Source organism: Oncorhynchus nerka, linkage group LG15 (genome assembly GCF_034236695.1).
Source record: "Oncorhynchus nerka isolate Pitt River linkage group LG15, Oner_Uvic_2.0, whole genome shotgun sequence".
NCBI lineage: Eukaryota > Metazoa > Chordata > Actinopteri > Salmoniformes > Salmonidae > Oncorhynchus > Oncorhynchus nerka.
In genome coordinates, this window is record NC_088410.1 from 59,011,527 (window position 1) to 59,028,138 (window position 16,612).

Sequence of the window (16,612 nt, forward strand, 5' to 3'; positions counted from 1 at the left end):
AATAACCAGCTCATGACAGTAAGGCAAAGAAATTACGAGAACCGAAACACCATTTGAAATGTAAAATTCCATGTTTATCGTCAGTTGCCACCCCAAAAGCAGAAAGGTAAACCAACTATGACATTCAGCAATCTTAGTAAACCAACCATGGCTTCAGCAATCTTAGTTCAAGACGCACAAAGAGAACAAAGCCATTGTGATACATTTTTTATTTAACATTTTATTTATTCTGTGCTTTTATAACTTAATAGCACATTAACAAACTGAATCTCTACCACCTACCCCCAAATATGTGATAACGTGATTCAGAAGTGCTTCTCTGTTCCAGTGACTGGCAGAGGGGGAGGGACGCAGTAAAGAAAAAAAAAAGCTGTGGGCTCTCAAATCTTACCTTAATTCCTTGCATCATTTCACCTTCTCAAAAAACGCATTGGAGAAGGTGCGACAGAAGGGACCTCATGCCTTCTCAAATACTGTTGAAAAGGAGGCAGGCGAGCCGATGGGATGCAAATAATCATGGAAAGATGAATTGAGAGTCAGAAAGGCACACCCAGCACTTGCTGTTCCCCCTGTAACACTCCAGTCACCTTTCCAGACAGGGCAGGTAGTGCCACCGACTGACCAAGCCGTAGGGAGGACATCGTTTGAGGGTACACGCAGGGCAACTCCACAAGCAAACATTGAACTTGTCACCCCTTTCTCAGTGCAGTTCAAATCCATGGGGGGGGGTAAAACTACCAGGACACGACAAAGACGCGCCATTACCCTCGCTTCACAGCTCTACTACGTCTGACTGCGGCAGTCCGCACTTAAACATCAAGATACAACCTTCCCCTTACCAAGAAAACAAAATCATATTTATGTACAGGTAGAAGAATCAGATCCATTCCTACAAGTCTGTACAATGTTGGGCCTATAAATTATTTACTTCATCTTTACTGCAAAAAAAGATAGAAAAACATATCCCAAAACATGCTGCAAAAAAGAAAAAAATCTAATAGAACTCAGTCTTTCCCTTAAATTGAGGCCTCTTCAAAACTCTTAACAGTGACTTCAAGGTTTAAGACAACACATGGACACACTCCTCGTTCTCCAGGATCTGTGCTTAGTCTTAAATTAAAGTCCACATTTTTTGTTAATGGGGAGGTGGAGAAAGGAGGGGGGAAAAAATGAAGTCTTCCATTATCCAGCATTCTGGTTGTATGAAACTCTCCTCAGGGCTTGAACTCCAGTTCATCTACACTTATGACCTTAGCAGGCATGGAAGGAAGGGGCTGCTGCAGCACATCTGAGCCAAACCACTTAGACAGACCAGCTCCCCCCACACCAGTGGGGCTACCCCCATGTTGCTGGGAGTGGCTCGTCCGGTCAGGGCCGAGGTTCTGCGACTGGTGGCCTGGGACTGATGGATGCACTGGGAGGAGAGAGAGAATGAAATTCATCAGTAAAGGCCATTCGAACATTGGGAAACTAATGTCATTAAAAAAGGGATCTACTGTGCCAAGATTGTGGTGCCCTCATCTCTGCATAAACACTAGTAAAACAAATGCAAAACAGGTGTTCATGTTGAACAACGGCAGACTGAACAGAAAATGTCACTCACTTGGTCTCGGTTGCTGCTGCATTAGCTGCATGTGATTGCTGGCTCGGGGAGGTAAGAGGGGGTGTCCTGTCGCCCCTAGGGGGTAGAGGGGTTGTCCTAGCAGGGCAGGGGGCAAACCCTGAAGCTGATTGAGGTCAACGTGCTGTGGAAATATGCCTAGGATGGAAAATGAAATGTCAGTGAGCTCCTCAGTAGTTCCCCACACACCTCAACCATACACTGCAGGTAAACTCATCCTGAAAACAAACTCCAACTATAGTTTTTCTAAATACCCCTGGTAATATAGGCATGAGTGTCATTTTCAATAAGCCAACTCATGTTGGCACTATAAAACCTGTCATGTGATGGCTTAGAATAGCTAGGTACTGTAAACAGGTAGACCAGTACTAACCTGCCTGCATCAGAGCAGGGCCTAGCTGCTGTGGCTGGATGCCCTGGGACAGCATCCTCTGCACAAGGCTGGGATGGAGCTGGGGCGGAGGGGGGCGCACCATGGGCACATGTCCGTGGGATAGCAGTGGTATCGGGTAGATGGGGCAGGGGTGCCCGGCAGAGCCTGGCCTGGGGCGGTCCTGGGAGTGCTGGCGAGCCTGGGAGGCGGCCTTCACCCCTCCCAACTGAGAACCACTACTGCCCATCGCATCCAGAAAAGAGCTGGGAGAGCGCCTGTCTATAACACAGGCGCACAAATGCTACATTAGACAAGACAGTAGCAGAAACAACATTGCACAAGTAAGGAGCAGAGACATGGGAAGTCATCCACCTGATTAGACACCTGTGACTTTTGACACTATATAAACGAGTCATCCCGCAGTGGTTGTGAATATACCCTGATGAAGACAGCTTGGCTGTCGAAACGTTGGTATTACATTTTTGCATCTGAGCTCCTAGGGTGTGCGGCTTTTATTTTCAAGTTTCTACTCCGCTAGCCAGCACGTCGTCTTAATAGGTGTGCGTTTCTTTTTCTTCTAGATCATCCACCCGGTTTTTCCGGAGGTTGCATTCAATGCATGTCCCAAACAATGTCATTACTGACATGCAAAAACAGCCGTTGATGAACGTACCCTCTTGGGAGTGGCCTTCCTTGCTGTCTGGACGACTACCTGGCTCATCTCGACTCTTCTCTTTCGTCTCGTACATCTTACGGATCACAGACGTGGGCACGAAAGATGGTGACAGCTGTACAACACACAAGCATCAGTAGTTAAGTTATTTTACTTACATAGGAGGGCATTAAAATAAAAAATAAAAAGCTACTTAAACCAGACAGTTGATCAATACTGAGCAGATGGGAAATGTCCACCTTAACAGACAAGTGCTTATTTATCAAACTGTTTCCTGAAACCACTATGGGTTTGAGTCAGTGGAGGGATTGAACAAGGTTACAATGTTTTCACTGGAAAAATGGAATGAGTGTTTCTTATTGGACAAGTTCAGGTAGTCCCGCCCCATTTTGGTTCTCTGGTTGGCGACTAATGAATACAACCTTTCGACGTACCATGCTGGTGACTGTGTTGCCAGGAGAGTGTCTGCCTGCAGGATGAGTGCCTGGACCAGGGGATCGGTTCATCCTGGGTTGCCGGATAACACGCGTCAATGTAAAATGTCACCCCCATAAATTGTGAAAGATGTCAAATTTTAACCCTACTTCAAAAGCGACAAAAACTCAGTCACCTGTTGTGTTGGTAGACCTTGTTCGGAGGCAGTTTGTTGTAACCGGGCTGGAAGGCGTTGTGGGTATGGAGAGCAAGGTCCTGCTGGTTAATCAGAGCCTCCAGGTCAGCCTGGTCCACAGCCATGGACAGCGCCCTCATCTGGAGGCAAAGTCATAAACCACCAGTTTTTACTTACACCACAAGTCAAACGCATTCCACAGAGGGCTGAGTGTCTGCAGGTTTTCACTCCTCCCTTGTACTTGATGAATTAAGGTCTAATTGGTAAAGAACTCTCCTCACCTGGTTGTCTAGGTCTTAATTGAAAGGGAAAACCAAAACCTGCAGACATTTGGCCCTCCATGGAATGAATGACACCCCATCTCGGGTTTCAGTTTGCATGCCATAATAGTTTGGTTACCAAGACAGCGCAAGATCTAACAAAGGGTGTTGCACCATAAAGAATTATAGATTTGATGTGCTTCAGATAAGGTTTACTGTAAACAACATCTAACCTGTTGCTGGTGTAGGGTGGGTCCATGTCCAGGGCTGAGGGATCTATGCATATCTGGGAACTGCTCCCCCATCATGGGTGCCGCACCAACAGGGTACCCTGAAACTAGATCAATCAGACAAATCACTTAAAAGTGAAGGAGCACAATGAAAATAAGAGGGAAGAGTGTTTATGATAAATTACTAAGTTAATGAATAAAACAATATTGGAGTGTTCCATGCTCAATAAAGTACAACGTACCCTCAAATAGTCACTTAGGTGAGACAAATGTTCAGCTGCCCCTTTAAGGGGTGGGCCATCACTGTGGCAACAGAGGGACTCAAACATCTGAGATCAGCAGTGTTGGAAACTTAGTGACTGTCGCTATATTTTGTGAGTTATCAGACTGCACCAGCCACTTAACGGTCAAATATTCAAGAGACAAATTCAGCTACTTCTCAGGCTGCTTTTAGGGTAGTTTAGAAATAGCATTTAGCGATTTTTCACACAATTCTTCAGCAAACGAGAGTGGGAGAAGATGTCTGGAGAAGTCAAAGCAACTGTGCACGTACAGGAAGGAAACAAGGGTATGGGGGGGGGGCGAAAACGCTATGTCGGGGACCGCAGCAAGGCAAATGGGTGCTGTGACATCGTCACGGCAAAACGTCACCTAATCAAGGAGCCAGGAGACAATTTTGCTGAAAAATATTTGGTAATATTGGAGATTAGATGCACCGACGTCTCTTTCCTAGCAGTTGAGAAAGGTCGAACAAAGATTGACAAACAATTTAACGTTAGCGTGTGAAGAAAACGATGTAAACTGCCAAGAAACACTAAAGTCACTAATAGACTTTCAAATAAATTCAAACTTCATGCCTGTGAGCTTCTAAAAATGAATCTTTCAGGAGAACAGGTTGCTGCACGAGGTGGGATGAGACTAGACAGACCAAAAACAAAACGCAACATGTCGTGTTGGTGGTCCCACGTTTCATGAGCAGAAATCATCCATACACACAAAGCTTGATTCTCAAATTTTGTGCACAAATGTGTTTACATCCCTGTTAGTGAGTACATCTCCTTTGCCAAAATAATCCATCCAAAACATATCAAGAAACTGATTAAACAGCTTGATCATTACGCAGGTGCACCTTGCACTGTTCTGCGGGATCATCTAAATGGGGGGTGCTGAGGAGTATTTCTGTCTGTAATAAAGCCCTTTTGTGGGAAAAAACTAATTCTGATTGGAGAGCCAGGCCCAGCCAGTGGGTGGGCCTATGCCCTTCAAGGCCCACCCACTGGCTGCACCCCTTCCCAGTCATGTGAAAAGCATAGATAAAGGCCTAATACATTTAAATTGACCGTTTTCCTTATTAGGAACTGTAACTCAGTTAAATCTTTGAAACTATTGTTTATTTTTGTTCAGTATAGTTCTGTGATTAGCTACCCGCAATGAAACAAAACCGCAGAATTAGTTTGAAAATAGTCAAGGCAGCAATTTCGTTGCTATAAATCACAACCTCCACGTGCTCATACTTGACTTGTTCAGTTCTCACATCTATTTTTAGGCGCAAATTCAAAAGTGGTCGCACTGTAGTGCCCAGTTTTATCTGTAGCTACAGTGTGCCCTAAATGAACACCACCCTTTGCTTCCATATTGATGTAATGTTTACCAGTGGGTGGCCGCATGCGTCCATGGAAGTAGTCAGGCAAAGGTGCCCTCTGTAGGAAGAGTGGAGGCGAGGGCCCCCTGTGCTGAAGACCAGGCCCAGGGGGTGGAGGGGCGTCAGTGCTGCCTAGCACGCTGTGGAGGGTAGGGGAGCCGCTACGGGGAGGGCCCTGGGCACCTAGAAGCTCCTGTAGCAATTATACACACTGCTCAGACAGGACCAACTGAGCCACACAACATAACACCAGCCCCTTATTCCTTAGAAAGCACCCCAACCAGAATGCTACAGCCGATCAAACTCAACAGCTTATAATAAGTACTATTTTAACAGAGATCCACACACCCACCCTGATAACACGAGCTAGCCCCAAACTACACACCTGGAATACGTTCCTCTGCGATGGGGCAGGCACTGTGGCTTCAGGCAGGGGCACTATAGCAGGATCCGTGGGCTGATTGAGCTGTAACGGGTGGAAGAATGTGGAATCAGACAGCAGTCTTGGTTGTGGACACCTTTAAAACCAATCCCTCTGGGCATTTTTCACTTGCATAAATGTTTTGCATCAGACCAATTAACATTGTTAGACATTGCATTGCTACAATGTTGTCAAATGTCCAAATACAAGTTACTTAGACATCATCCAATGGAAAATTGAGATTGTAATGACGTATATGTAACAACTTATGACTAAATTCTAACGTTGCAGCAGAGTACCAAAATGCAACATTAATTGATCATCAGATATGAAAAGCCCATTGGGATGGAGAAGAGCATAGCATGGCTCAGCCAGAGGCAATGAAATGGTCTTGAATGTAGATATCCCTCCATGCCCAGAGACCAAAGTGACAGACCCCGACAAATTCACCAAGGCACAACCCCCCCCCCCCAAATGTCACAGGACATAAGGGTAATCCAGTCTAATTTGATAAAGGATAACATTAAGGTTAAATATAAACAAATCTTCCGTATGCTATCAATTGATTGACATGTTAGTTCATAGGGGTTCATGTGAATCCAGAACTCTTGGGAGGAACTCAAACTATGCAAATTTATGCCCATCATTTTCCAGACCTGACAACTATTAGTCTAGAAGTTCAGTTATGGTTAAGACGCTAGCTTGCATGCATCATTTGGTTTTGAGAACCTACATGTGATGTAAGAGGCCAAACGTTCAGCAGCACACACGCAAGGGTCAGTTTACCTGAAGCAGCATGCAGCTCAAAGCCGTTATGGTTTACACATCCAGCGTTACCCGAGGCAGCTTGCCGACAGGACAGTCGGTGCTTTCTAAACATCATCCGAGAGCGGCACACTTACGTTGCTGTTCACTTGGTTGGCTTTGGGGTGGGTAGGCAGAGTTCCACTTGCCTTCATGCTGCTGACCAGCTTGTTGAAGGCTGACATGTCAGGGTCTCTGGCCTGTGACCTAGGCAGCTCTGCACTGGGGCCTACACCGCATGTTAGAGCCTGCTCCAAGTGCTCAGCCATGAAGGGTGTGCCACTGCTGGTGCTGCCTCTGATTCCTCCCCGATGCGGATTCTGGTGCAGTTTCCGATGAGACTGGTGGTTCTGCTCAGAGCCCACCTTTAGCCCCTTCAGGCCTCCCTCCACCTCCTCCAGAGAGAGCACTACACCAGAGTTAGCTAGGGGACAAGATGATGGCTTTACAAGTGTTGGAAAAGCGTACATGTCTTAGTGCAAATTCACCATATGACATTAGGCAGCATGGAAACACGGAACTGCCTGGAACTGTTTAATAAGAAACAATTGTTTTCCCATTACAAAATGTTTTAGTGCTCGAATTAAACGACCCCAATGGAAATTAAGTACTGGTCACATGAACAATTGCTACTTACTGCTCTGCTGTAGCCGTTGTTTGTTGACGTTGAGGCTTGAGAGGAGAGGCTTCAGGTCTATCTTGGCCTTGTGTAACAGCTCCAGAATGTCCACCTTGTCCCGGTGCTCCACTGACTGGATGGGGGTGAAGTAGGGGACAGGGCCCATCTGGCTGGGGGAGGTACAGCGGGGGTCCTGTCCTGAGAAACAGTTTCCAAAAACCTCATTAGAAAACATGCGCAGTCATCAAAACAGAAAGCATCATGGAGTCCTTAGAGGGGTTTGTATGTCATTTCAGAAATTGTGGCTATCAAAAAAAATATGAACAGTCATATCAAAACAGAAACGTTGTGGCTTTATGATTATAATATGAAAAATGTTTCAGGGTGGTCCTCCATATGCAAAAGACTGCATATAATGTCACATGTAAAAAATAAATAAAAATTATGGTTAACTAAAGGAGGGCCAATGTTTGCTAGGATGTGTTCCACAGGTTGCTTAGCAACCGCTGTACCAATATGCATTTCCCTTACTTGAATTCCATGCTGGGTTACAAAAAACGTAAAAATACAATGTGCCATTTCTCTTGCAAAATCAACAATAACTGCTATTTTTCCACATAAAGTAGTAAAATAATGGCAGTATTATATAAAAAAATATATATTTAAAAAAAAACTCATGGCAGTACAAAAGAGGGCTCGCAATTTCAACCAATCACTACATATTTACTGCATTATATGGCTCAATCAAGCCACATGTCAAACTCTCCCTCGTCAGCGCATTTTTCCCAACAAATATCCCACATTGCCATGCAAAACAGTAGAAATACAAAAAGGTGCATTTTTGTACGCAATTATCACGAAACCTCCCTACAAAGTCCTGGAGGGACTGTTGAATCCTTGAGGGCAACACATTTGTATTAATCAAAAACATTTATTTCAGAAGCAGCCCTCTTACCAGCCAGTCTCTCCAGCTCCTCATGGGGGGTGGAGCGCAGGCTGGAAGAGCGGCTGCCCGAGGGACTCAGGTTGCTGGAGAACCACCGGCTGAAACGGCTGGCCGAAACAGGGCCCTCCCCCAGAACATCCTCTATCATCTGCAACACAGAACCAGAGGCCAGTCAGATGCAAGCTGCTGGTCCAGAGTGGCAGACTGCTAAAGGGTGGGTGTGAGCAAAGGTTGCACTTACGTTTACGGCGCTGTCCATCTGCACACTTTTGGGCTTTTTTTGGATGCATTTTGTCAGTGCTTTTTGATGGTATTGTATTCTTTCTTCATTGAATCTGTACTTTATTTCCCCATCCCATAGCTAATTTCCTTTTTTATAGATTCCTTCGCAAGGTATTGTAATGGGTGCTGAATAAACTGGAACAGATGGGCATAAATTTGCATTGACTGAAACCTAACAAAACCACCCTACTGGAGGTAAAAACCTGTTGCCTTACGACGTTTCACTGGAAAATGACAATACGTCAAGAAAACCTTCGAAAGAAACGTTGTCCTGGCCAGGGTGACAATACTGCCGGTACCACCACCCATACAAACAGGCAAAGGACAGTACCACGTGATAAAACCATGGAACTAACCAGTGTAGGTTAAAGGGATAGTTCACCCAAATTACAATATAATAGTGGTTTCCTTACTCTGTAAGCATTTTGTGGACACGGTATGACAGCAATCTATGCTTTGGTTTGATTTCCATGGCACAGTTTCCACATGCTAACAAATGCTAAAAAATGTGCATGTGGAAACAGTGCCAGGGAAAATAAAGCACGGACTGCCAAAACACTTGGTCCACACACTGCTTACATGTTAAGGAAACAAGTGTAATTTTAGTTAACTATCCCTTTAAACTACACTGAACACTTAAAAGTGAAAGGACCATGTGTAGCCAACTACAACCCAGTGTGTGATGCACTTAGAACACATTACTGTGGATATTAGCCCAGAGAGCACAACTTCTAGCACCCAAAACACACCTTAAACATGCAGTGCTCCCCAGGACTTACAGAGGCCAGTCCTGGCATGGTCTTCTCCAGATTGAAAAACTCATTGAAGTCAAAGTCTCCAGATGTCTGCTCTGGGAGGACCACTGGGTGTGGGACCTCCTGGTCTGCTGTAGAGTGGGAGTCTTTTACTACCTGCTCCGGCTCCTCCGCAAGCCCACCATTACATTCCACTGCAATAGACAGAGTGCAAATTAACATTCAGGGTAGCTTCTTTCCGTAAACAATCAGATGGCATACAGTAACATCATACAGAAAGTACTCTACTGATAATTTGGTGTCTGGAACCCCCCCCCCCTTAAAAAAAAACCCACCTAGGACATACCTGTACATTGTAAAGGTAGAAACATTACTATGCTCATGACCCAAACATTGACCCTCACATCAGTGTGGTCATAATTCGAAAATAAATGCACCACAAGTCATCAAGGAGCCTATTCAGACTTGCGATAAGTTAAGTTAAGTTTTGTATGCTTTTAAGCCAGTAGTTCTGAAAGTAGCGCCCACGAGCCAACTGTCCCAGAAAATTGCCTACTACGTCAAAATGTACAGATATGTGCACCACGTTAAGGCTCCCCTCGCTCTACTACGTGTTCATTCAATGGCTGACACTCAAATTGCTGGGGGGCTGGCTCACTCAAATTGTGCTGCACATCTTCTAGGAAAACATTTGCTTTCAAACTAGGGATTTCATGGCTAATTGAGGTAAGACTGTAATTCTGCTCAGACTACGCATGTATGAACTACACATTCACAAACAGCTCAAGGTGGGAGGTCAAAAAAATAAATACAAGTCCAAGTACCAGTGCATGTCTTTAACATAGACGTCAGTAAAAATTTATTTATAATAAGTGTTTACTTGAGCCCATGTTGTCTACTTATATCAAGCCTGAACCAAACCCAAGAAAATAAAACATGGCATCCATAACACTGCAAAGCCAATCCTTTTGGGGGACAATCCAAAAGTTAAAGTATGAAGAACCCAGCATGACATGCCTTCTCTCACAGAGTCAGTCCTCTTCCTGGACCGTTTGGGTCTGCGCTTGTCCTCCTCTAGGATCTTGTCATCAAAGCCAATGAGCTCTATAGTTTCGGATTGGCTGGTTGGGCCCCCTGAGAACCACTCCGGCTCCTCTTCCGCTTCGTTCCTTCTCCTCTCACTGAACACACGCTTGTCCCCAAAGTCTCGCTGCAGAAAAAAAAATATATATATATATATGACACACAAGTTTGGGGTCATATGGAAAGGGGCATTTCTATAAAAACATGAAATTAGTTTCCTATTTCCTATTCATTTTCACAAGACATTGACAAGGTTATAAATAATGGTTAATTGAAAATGTCCTTCAAACTTAGCTTTCACCAAAGAATCCTCAATTTGCAGCAATTACAGCTTTGCAGACCTTTGGCATTCTAGTTGTCAATTAGTTGAGGTAATCTGAAGAGATTCCCCCCCCCATGCTTCCTGAAGCACCTACCACAAGTCAGATTTCCTTGATGGGCACTTACGTACCACATGGTCAAGGTGCTCCCACAGGCGACTGTGCTGGCCACTCCATTATATAGACAGAATACCAGCTGACTGCTTCTTACCCAAATAGTTATTGCATAGTTTGGAGCTGTGCTTTGAGTCTTTGTCCTGTTGTAGGAGGAAATTGGCTCCAATTAAGCGCCGTCCACAGGGTATGGCATGGCTTTGCAAAATGGACTGATAGATTTCCTTCAAGATCACTTGAATCCTGTACAAATCTTCCACTTTACCACCACCAAAGCACCCCAAGACCATCACATTGCCTCCACCATGCTTGACAGATGGCGTCAAGCACTCCGCCGGCATCTTTAAAATAATTTATGAGTCTCACGAATGTTCTTCTTTGTGATCTGAACATCTCAATCTTCCTCTGTCCCGTGTGTGTTCCTTTGCCCATCTTAATCGCTTCTTTTTATTGGCCAGTCTGACATATGGCTTTTCTTTGCAACTCTGCCTAGAAGGCCAGCATCCCGGAGTCGCCTCTTCACTGTTGACATTGAGACTGGTGTTTTGCAGGTACTATTTAATGAAGCTGCCAGTTGAGGGCTTGTGAGGCATCGGTTTCTCAAACTAGACACTAATGTACTTGTCCTCTTGCTCAGTTGTGCACCGGGGCCTCCCACTCCTCTTCCTAATCTGTTTAGAGCCAGTTTGCACTATTCAGTGAAGGGAGTAGTACACAGCGTTGTACGAGATCTTCAGTTTCTTGGCAATTTCTCGCATGGAATAGCCTTCATTTCTCAGAACAAGAATATACTGACGAGTTTCAGAAGAAAGCTCTTTGTTTCTGGCCATTATTTGAGCCTGTATTCGAACCCACAAATGCTGATTCTCCAGATTCTCAAATAGTCTAAAAGCCAGTTTTATAGCTTATTTAATAAGCACAGCCATTCTCAGCTGTGCTAACAATTTCAAAAGGGTTTTCAAATGATCAATTAGGTTTTTTAAATTATAAACTTAGATTAGCTAACACAGCATGCCATTGGAACCCCAGGAATGATGGTTGCTGATAAAAATTAAAATAGAAAGCAGTTTCCAGCTATAATAGTCACTTACAACATTAACAATGTATTTGATGTTATGTTAATGGACAAAAAAACAGTTTCTTTCAAAAACACGGACATTTCTAAGTGACTCCAAACGTTTGAACGGTAGTGTAAATACATTTAAAAAAAACACTTGAGTCACTGGTAAACATTGAATCTAACACACTGCTAAATACCATGGGATATTTAAAGACTGAGACGGCAAGACGGAGCTGCTCTTCCTCCCGGGGAAGGACTGCCCGTTCCATGATCTCGCCATCACGGTTGACAACTCCATTGTGTCCTCCTCCCAGAGCGCTAAGAACCTTGGCGTGATCCTGGACAACACCCTGTCGTTCTCAACTAACATCAAGGCGGTGGCCCGTTCTTGTAGGTTCATGCTCTACAACAGCCGCAGAGTACGACCCTGCCTCACACAGGAAGCAGCGCAGGTCCTAATCCAGGCACTTGTCATCTCCCGTCTGGATTACTGCAACTCGCTGTTGGCTGGGCTCCCTGCCTGTGCCATTAAACCCCTACAACTCATCCAGAACGCCGCAGCCCGTCTGGTGTTCAACCTTCCCAAGTTCTCTCACGTCACCCCGCTCCTCCGCTCTCTCCACTGGCTTCCAGTTGAAGCTCGCATCCGCTACAAGACCATGGTGCTTGCCTACGGAGCTGTGAGGGGAACGGCACCTCAGTACCTCCAGGCTCTGATCAGGCCCTACACCCAAACAAGGGCACTGCGTTCATCCACCCCTGGCCTGCTCGCCTCCCTACCACTGAGGAAGTACAGTTCCCGCGCAGCCCAGTCAAAACTGTTCGCTGCTCTGGCCCCCCAATGGTGGAACAAACTCCCTCACGACGCCAGGACAGCGGAGTCAATCACCACCTTCCGGAGACACCTGAAACCCCACCTCTTTCAGGAATACCTAGGATAGGATAAAGTAATCCTTCTCACCCCCCTTAAAAGATTTAGATGCACTATTGTAAAGTGGCTGTTCCACTGGATGTCTTAAGGTGAACGCACCAATTTGTAAGTCGCTCTGGATAAGAGCGTCTGCTAAATGACTTAAATGTAAATGTAATATTTTAAAAGGTGCAATATGCAGAAATCGCACAGCCATTTCCTTTTGCTTAAAAGTCAACAGTTCCCCTAATTTCCGCTTGTGACAAAACAAGAAATGTATAGTTTTGAGAACCATTGTACCATCTAAACTGCTGTGAAAAATCCGTAACCAAAAATATTTTATTTTCAGCTGGTGTACAAAACCGAAAGTAAAACGCACAAGAAAATAAACTTCAGAACAGTAAACAGAAATAGCCCACAGACCAGATCGCTTTCTTTTTTTACCTTTATTTTAGAGTCTTAGAGTTGCTTTCAATGAGAACTATAACTCACATTTCTACCCAAATTTGGTCAGGTTACATATTGCAGCTTTAAAGAAGAAATAATGGAGTGTACACAGCTCCTGATGATTGTCATTTAGATAACCGCAGAACATATATGCCTCCCCTTGAGGCACAAGTATCCCTAAAAGGATAAATAGTTTCAATTGAATGCAGATCAGGAAGCAACAGACACTAACCCTGAACCTCTTATCTTTGAAGTCCCGTTCCTTCTCCATGCGGGGTTCCCTCTCGAAGCCTCGCGCCGCCATGATGCGGCCACTGCCAATGCGCCGCGCACCACCCAGCCTGAGACTCTCGTTCTCCTTATTCTCCAGGGGGCTGATGGGGCGGCGGGTGGGTGCAGGCAAAGCATTGCCAACACAGCCCCCTCCAAAGCTACGACGCTGGGGGCTGAGCACCACGTCCAGGTCATCCTCCTTTAGTCGCTCGCGGGGATCTGACGACAGCGTCACAAGGAACAAACATAACATCCACTATAATGCTTCATGTTGTATTTTACAAAGCATATAAGTGTAAGCAATATGGCACTTGTAAGGGTAGCCAAATTAATTTGAGCTTAAAACCACTCAACCCTTAATGAATATGCAATAGATGATTTTAAAATGTATGCCATAGGGATTTGAAAATTAGCTTTGAATATAATATACCACACGACTTATTTACCTGCAATTCTACGTTTTAGAGGGACCCTATCATCCACAAAGTCCTTCTTATATCCATCCACAGGAGAGCTGCACTCTGAGGTGGGGTACAGCGAGGCATGCCACTTCTCGGGGTCCCAAACACAATCACTGTAGCCAAATGTAAGACCAAACCAGAGGGACAAACTCAACAATTAGCATAGAACCAACATGATTGGCTAAGACTAAGCTTTGTAGGGTGTCAAGTTAATCCAAAGTGTGACAAAGTAAAACACTCACCTGTCATATTTTTCAGAAAGACAGTCTGGCCTTTCATTAGAAATTGGGAAATCTTTTATCTCCAAAAGCTGCTCCTGTAAGAACACATTATGTGAACCTAAGTCCATGAAGCAATCCAATAACTTGCACACCTAGCAACTTATACTAGCCATATCTCCCAAATACCTTGGTGTATCTGTAAGGGGATGGTCCTGTTGATTCCTTGACCACTTGGTCTTTCACCACCACTGTGTCACCATTCTCCTGCTCCTCTACACAAGCATCCTCCTCTACACAAGCATCCTTTTCCATGACTCTTTTAGGGGGCTATACCAATGTATAGCTTCTGAGACTAGTTGTTGACCTGTTGAAAAACGACATGCTGTTATGACATAACCCTCACAGGCTTAACAAAAGTAATTACAATTCATAAACAAAGTAATTCTATATTGATCAGGAAGACAACTGCTGATAAAGTACGTGCAAAGACATTAAAACAACGTATTGGCACACTTTTAAAATGTAGTTTGTGTAGTAATATCGACACAATAGTAAAACGCAACAAGCTTAGATCAATGAAATTAGTCGAAAAATCTATACCATAGCACATTAAGCACCGAGGTATATTAACGACATTAGCGCAAGGGCTTCGACGTGGACTGGTGATAAAATCCGACTCAACCAATTCGCCAAAGGAAGCTGGCCTGGCAACATGTCATCCATACCGGAGCAGCACAGGCAAACTAAATCATAGCAATAGAGTAGCCAAATTGGCTACCATTAACATGCTAGGAAACTGGCCAGAATTAATTAGCAAGCTGTCAATCTACTGGTAGTAGGTTAAGTTAGCTAGCATATTTGCGTAGTTAACTAGCTAATTGGCAAAACTGCATTGGCATATGTAGCTAATGCCTATGTTGATGCCAATTTACAAGACCGGCGTCAAATATTTGATGGACGGCTGACAATTAGCTAAATTACACGACCGTCGTGTTTGGTTTACTGGTAACTAATTAGCGAATATTAGCTAGTTAGCTGCCAAAACTTGAGTTTAGCTAGTTAGCCTGAAAGGCGACTTTTCGGCTAATCCGATAGCTAGTTAACGTGTGTGTTCGGCTACTCAATTGATAAACGCCGAGCGCATATGTAACGTTAACAAAGAAAACAAACAGGCCATCATATCACTCTGGATAAATTGCAGATACTTATACATGTAGAAGGTAACCATTAACTTACAATGCTGTTTAGAAAACGTTTGAAGCCGAATCAGAAGCTAGCTACGTTTGCTAGCTAAACTAACTCTATGGCTAGTTAGCCAGCTAGCTTGCTGGAGATAAAGCCTTCCAATAAGTGCGATACGTTTTTCTAAACAGCTAGGGTTGTTATTTTGACAAACAGCCAACGCCCGTGATATTTCTACGAACTGAAATCCGAACGTACACTAGCGTCTTCCTGGGATTGTATTCGAATGTCGAAAAATACTTCTCTTTGGTCTCTTCTCTCAGTCGTAGCAGTGATTTTTCTCCGATCACCGCTTCTGAATGAGGGTCCTTCGTAGGATTATATAGTGTCCATCACTAGTGCCTTACTCAAACATATAAAATAGTATAAATCATTCATTTAAACCATTACTGTCTTTGACATAGTCTCTTTTGACTACGAAATGACTATATATTAATTTAGATGAAATATCAACGACTGCTTGTATTTTACGATTGAGTAATTTCATATCAGGCATTATGTATGGACAGCTAATTGTTGACATTACAAAGCGGATCGATCGTTGTCATACTTTCAATTTACTTTTTTAAACAAACTAGCCCTTTCATTAATTAATGATTTGACGTATAGGCCAACCAAATGGCACGCAACACATCCACCTTTTTAAATGATTTGTAAATGGTACCATATCCTGTCATTTTAGGGTAAAATTCGATGTACATCACGCTCATCAGTTCAGTATTTGTACAGATGGTTGCTACAGTAACGTTTGCAAGACAACACGCGGTCACTGTGAGTGGTAGTAACTTCACCGTTATTGGTTCCATCATAAAGATTCGCATGTTTATTAATTTCACTGGGTATGACACAAAGATAGCTTATTTAGCAGGTGTGGTGATACTGATGATTTTGGGCACAGATGGTTTGTTTACATAGCAGTCTGGATAATTAACGTCGCATGTTAGGATAATTAACGTGGCAGGTTACGAGAACTAACGCAGCAGGATATGTGAATTAATGTAGCAGGTTATGAGAATGAGGTTAAGGTTATGAAAAGGAGGATAGGATTAGTTAATGCTTCGGTTGTCAACAGCTGTTTTCCCCGACGCGACCACTGGATAGAGATGTAGGCCTACCCCATCTAACCCCAACAGAGGAAACGTAAACAAACCATATGTGGCGACAGATCACAGAGGAAAAGGCTAAACGAGAGGGTTTACTCAGCCCAAAAAAATGTAAGCGAAAATAAAACCGTGAGAGTGTCGA

General features: G+C 44.1%; 1 protein-coding gene across 1 annotated transcript; it reads right to left on the minus strand.

The window, feature by feature from the left end:
• Nucleotides 1-194: 194 nt before the first annotated feature.
• Nucleotides 195-15,673, minus strand: LOC115142977 (eukaryotic translation initiation factor 4E transporter-like). The gene is made up of 19 exons (XM_029682904.2): nucleotides 15,362-15,673; nucleotides 14,312-14,489; nucleotides 14,147-14,220; nucleotides 13,890-14,017; nucleotides 13,403-13,662; nucleotides 10,254-10,446; nucleotides 9,231-9,430; nucleotides 8,209-8,347; nucleotides 7,272-7,451; nucleotides 6,733-7,058; nucleotides 5,795-5,875; nucleotides 5,419-5,602; nucleotides 3,771-3,874; nucleotides 3,278-3,417; nucleotides 3,102-3,174; nucleotides 2,668-2,782; nucleotides 1,995-2,273; nucleotides 1,604-1,759; nucleotides 195-1,414 (listed from the first exon to the last, which is right to left on the minus strand). The coding sequence occupies exons 2-19, from the start codon at nucleotides 14,435-14,437 to the stop codon at nucleotides 1,215-1,217; spliced, it is 2,958 nt and encodes a 985-aa protein (XP_029538764.2). The 5' UTR covers nucleotides 14,438-14,489; nucleotides 15,362-15,673; the 3' UTR covers nucleotides 195-1,214.
• Nucleotides 15,674-16,612: the final 939 nt, after the last annotated feature.

Coding starts and splice junctions, on each gene's coding strand:
- LOC115142977 (XM_029682904.2), bottom strand. CDS start 14,437: ATGGAAAAGGATGCTTGTGTAGAGGAGGATGCTTGTGTAGAGGAGCAG. Junction 13,663..13,889: donor TCTAAAACGTAGAATTGCAG/GTAAATAAGTCG, acceptor CGCTGTCGTCAG/ATCCCCGCGAGCGACTAAAG. Junction 1,760..1,994: donor CCCTGCTCTGATGCAGGCAG/GTTAGTACTGGT, acceptor TTTCCATCCTAG/GCATATTTCCACAGCACGTT.